The following is a 4009-nucleotide window of genomic DNA, read 5'->3' as shown; positions in this document are numbered from 1 at the left end:
TAGGACTCAGAACATCGTCATCACCGTCCACCGTTGACTCACCGAAGTTCATCGTCGACGGCGGCACAATTTATTGGCGCCCGACATATTACGGGTTCCCAAATAAATTATACCGATAGTTTAAAACCATTTCCAACACGAATAATTAATATCACGAATATTAATCAATAATTCCCTGCGATAATGGAATTTAAAACAAAATTAAAATCTGCAACAACCCAACAGAACATAAACAGCCCACCAAATCCAAACCGCAAGCCCAACAATTAACATAACTATAGGGCCCAACAACAAAACCAAGGCCCGAATACACAGGCCCAACCGAAAAGCCACAGAGCAGCAACCGCAGCCCACACACGGCCACGCGCCGCCCACACACACACACTGCACACAGCACAGCACACACAACACATCACATATGCACACATAGAGCACATACATGTATATATATGTATGTATATGTATACCAACTGAGCAAGAATTGAACCAAGCCAAACTGAAAAACAGCGGCGGCTCACCGGAATAATAGGCCGGAAAGAGACAGTAAAAGGAACGCAGCCCAGAGAAACAAAAAGGAAAAGGATGATAGCCGAGAAGAAAAGTCGAGCAAAACTCGAAATATTCGAGAGAGAGAGAGAACAAAGAACCAAGATACAGTCGAGAGAGAGACAAGAAAATGATGTTTATCCCCTCCCCCAAATTGATCTTTTAGCCTCCTGACTTAACCAACACACGACACGTGTCCAACTTTGTTGGATACGTGTCGTTTTATTTTCGTTTAACTGACTGCAAGCCCAACACGCTGTATTAATCTATTTTTAAGGGTACACTTTATAACTAAGTATTAATCAGAACATTGCTTAAATAAGCTTAAGATGATCCAAATATCCCGAAATTATTTAAATCGTAAGTTTCGAAATTTTAAAACAAATTTTTAAAACACAATTTATACCCGCTTTTATCAATTAAACGAATCGACGCGCGGGTGAAACTAACTCCGAAAATTCCCAAAATAATTTTAAAATTCTCAGAATAATACGAACTTAATAAAATATAAGTTTCATAATTTTTGAAAATTTCCATAATTGAATATGGATTTTACCATTGAACACACTCAGAAAATCATTTAAAAATAAATAATTGGTGAAATATTGATTTCTCAATTTTATAAAGTCCTAAAAATAATTATTGAAATTATAAAGTCATAAAAACAATTTTAGAGACAATCCAAATATTTATGGAAATAAATCCATTTTTTTTTAAAATGGAATAGAATAATACCACTCACTATTTATTACACAAATAATCCCTATACGACCACAGTCACATATAAAAATAGTAACAAACAATACACTACTGGCACTACCAATATACATATTTTATTTATTAATTATTTAACAATTACACACTTAAATAATAGAATATACGAGTCGTTATAAAAGTAATGCAGAATTATGGTATTAATCTGATATTTACTTAATTTACTGATTATTAATATAAAGAGGTTCTGATGGTTTAAATTGAGCAACAGCCGGCAAAAAACTCAAGAATAGTTAGCTCAAAAGAAGTGCATACGATTAAACCTGAAAAGCAGACTCCTCAAGGAGTTCCTGTAGATGCTCATGTTCGACATCTTAAAGATCAGCTAATTAGAGCAAAGGTCTATCTTTCTCTCGCATCTACCACAAACAACCCTCCATTGCCACACAAAACACTTATCTTGGTAAATTTTAATTAACCATCCAATCCTCTTCCAGTAGTTCAATGTTAAAGAAAAATAAAGATTACCAAATTTAATTTATCAGTCATCACTAGCTCCCGACTATGTACGTACTATTCAGTTCAGTCAAATCCGGGTATGATACAGCCTATAAGGCTATTCATAAGCAATAGGCAAATTCGAGTACAATATTTTAAAGCTGGAGAATATAAACTGTGAAAATTGTTTACATCTATATAATTCAATCCTTGTACTAAACGAGTAGCATTCCAGATGTGGCCTTAATGCTCAACCTAGCTCAGGTGAGAGGTCGAGTGGAAATATCTCAATAGAGTATCTTTTTCAAAAACTCCGATTGATACTCAAGAAACAAAAAGAAAATATTCCTTACCAGTTATATATAAAAGTGAAATGCAGCATGATCATATACAGGGTTTACTATATATAAAAGTGAAATGCAGCATAATCAAAATTGAAGTGATCATGTCATTACCAACAACAACAGAAACATATGATGATTAATATAAAGTAATATAACATGTGAACAACAACAACATTTGAACAAATTATATTACCATAGAAAGTAATATAATTACAGGACTTACGGAAACATTAAAAGTACTTACAGGAGTCTCGTACTTCATGTTTAACTCGTCATTTAATCCAAATGAATCACAATTTCCTTGTCCTCATCCTAAAAACATTTTAAAGGTTAAATTGAAATAATGTCAGAATCAAAAAATGCAATTATTAAGTATATATACTACTAGACTGATTGATAAAGACCTAAGATCATGTCTTATAAGCAGATTTATTTTGTAACTAGACTCATTTAAGCTATCAGGGGTATCAAATCAGATTCGTATATACCTCTTTAGATTTTTTCAGGCCATACAATTCGCGCACCCAATCTGCTCCGCACAACAATACTTCAACTATTTCGGGCTTCAAACAGGAGCGGTGCGGTTCAATTACTCTACTACCAGCGCTGAATGTAGATTTTGAAGCCACGGTGCTAATAGGAATGCTCAAAATATCGGATGCCATTTGGGACAAAATAGGAAATTTTGCAGAGTTTCCTTTCCACCACGCTAGAACGTCAAATTTAGAACTTGGAATAATAATTTTCTCACTCAAGTACTCCTCAAGTTCTGACTTTGTGGGTTCAACAATACCTCCACTTTCCCGAATGAAACTCTCGTAATCATTTATTCCTTTAGGTGTTTCCCTTTGTTCATTCATGAAACTTGCATCAGAGGAGGAAATTTCACTTGATTCATTTCTTTCCTTATTAGCATCTCTGTCTTCCCCGCAATATTCTACATACAAATCATGCAAGGCATTTGCTAAATAAGACAAATTTTTATCAAAATCACCAGCAATTGGATAAAGCGTAGGAAAGCAAAAGGCTGGAAGTTTCATTTTAAATCGTGGATTCATGACCGCACCAATTGACATTATCAAGTTCGTTTCCCCCCAGTATTTCTCAAACTTCAGCTCCATTTTTCACGCCATCTCTCGAATATGCATATTTGGATCAATTGCCTTTTTGTCTATTATCTGTTTAACCCTCCTTATTTCAGATAAAAACAGATTTGAATTAGAATATTGCGTTCCAGAAACAACTTTCGTGAAATCTGAAAAAACTTCAAGAAATGAACACACACCTACAACTCTTTCCCAGTCATCTGGACTTGGAACATACTCCTTAAACCCCTGATCAGATGTGCTATACACGAGAAATGCATCTCTGAACTCGATCGCACATGACATTGTTAGATATATTTGATAATGTCATGGCTAATATGTTTTATGTTTAGCTTTCAGATCTTACTTGAACAGGATAAATCAGTACTTAACTGTTGATCATTACTTATACTGGAAGTCAGGACTTAAGGATATCAGTACGTATGTTATCAGGAGATAATCATCAGAAGATAGATATCAGAACTTAAGTGCTGAAGGACGATCAGATAAGGACAGTAGCTGATTAAAGGAAAGAAGATCAAGATAAACATAAGAAGAGATATGCATGAAGAAGGAATTCTGTAAAGAATGGAATACTTGGAAGAAAAGATATCTGATTGATATATTTTAGGAAGCAGAATTATATTCCATATCAATTAGCAATTATCTTGTAACTGTGTAGTATATAAACACAGACATAGGGTTTACACTATAAGTGTTATCATATTCCAGAAGATTATTTATTGTAACCCTAGCAGCTCTCGTGATATTTGTTCATCACTGAGAGGTAACAGTTCCATACTGTAACAGAGTTTATTGTTT

The 4009-nt window shown here is 34.3% G+C and overlaps 1 protein-coding gene across 1 annotated transcript; it reads right to left on the bottom strand.

Moving 5' to 3' along the window:
• Window positions 1-2378: 2378 nt before the first annotated feature.
• LOC141665949 (zinc finger BED domain-containing protein RICESLEEPER 2-like) lies at window positions 2379-3223 on the bottom strand. Its single transcript, XM_074471935.1, has 2 exons — window positions 2591-3223; window positions 2379-2414 (listed from the first exon to the last, which is right to left on the bottom strand). The coding sequence occupies exons 1-2, from the start codon at window positions 3221-3223 to the stop codon at window positions 2379-2381; spliced, it is 669 nt and encodes a 222-aa protein (XP_074328036.1).
• Window positions 3224-4009: the final 786 nt, after the last annotated feature.

The sequence above is a fragment of the Apium graveolens genome, chromosome 6 (assembly GCF_009905375.1).
Source record: "Apium graveolens cultivar Ventura chromosome 6, ASM990537v1, whole genome shotgun sequence".
NCBI classification, from domain to species: Eukaryota; Viridiplantae; Streptophyta; class Magnoliopsida; order Apiales; family Apiaceae; genus Apium; species Apium graveolens.
The sequence above is the reverse complement of the archived record's forward strand: the minus strand, read 5'-3'. Positions and strand labels throughout refer to the sequence as shown.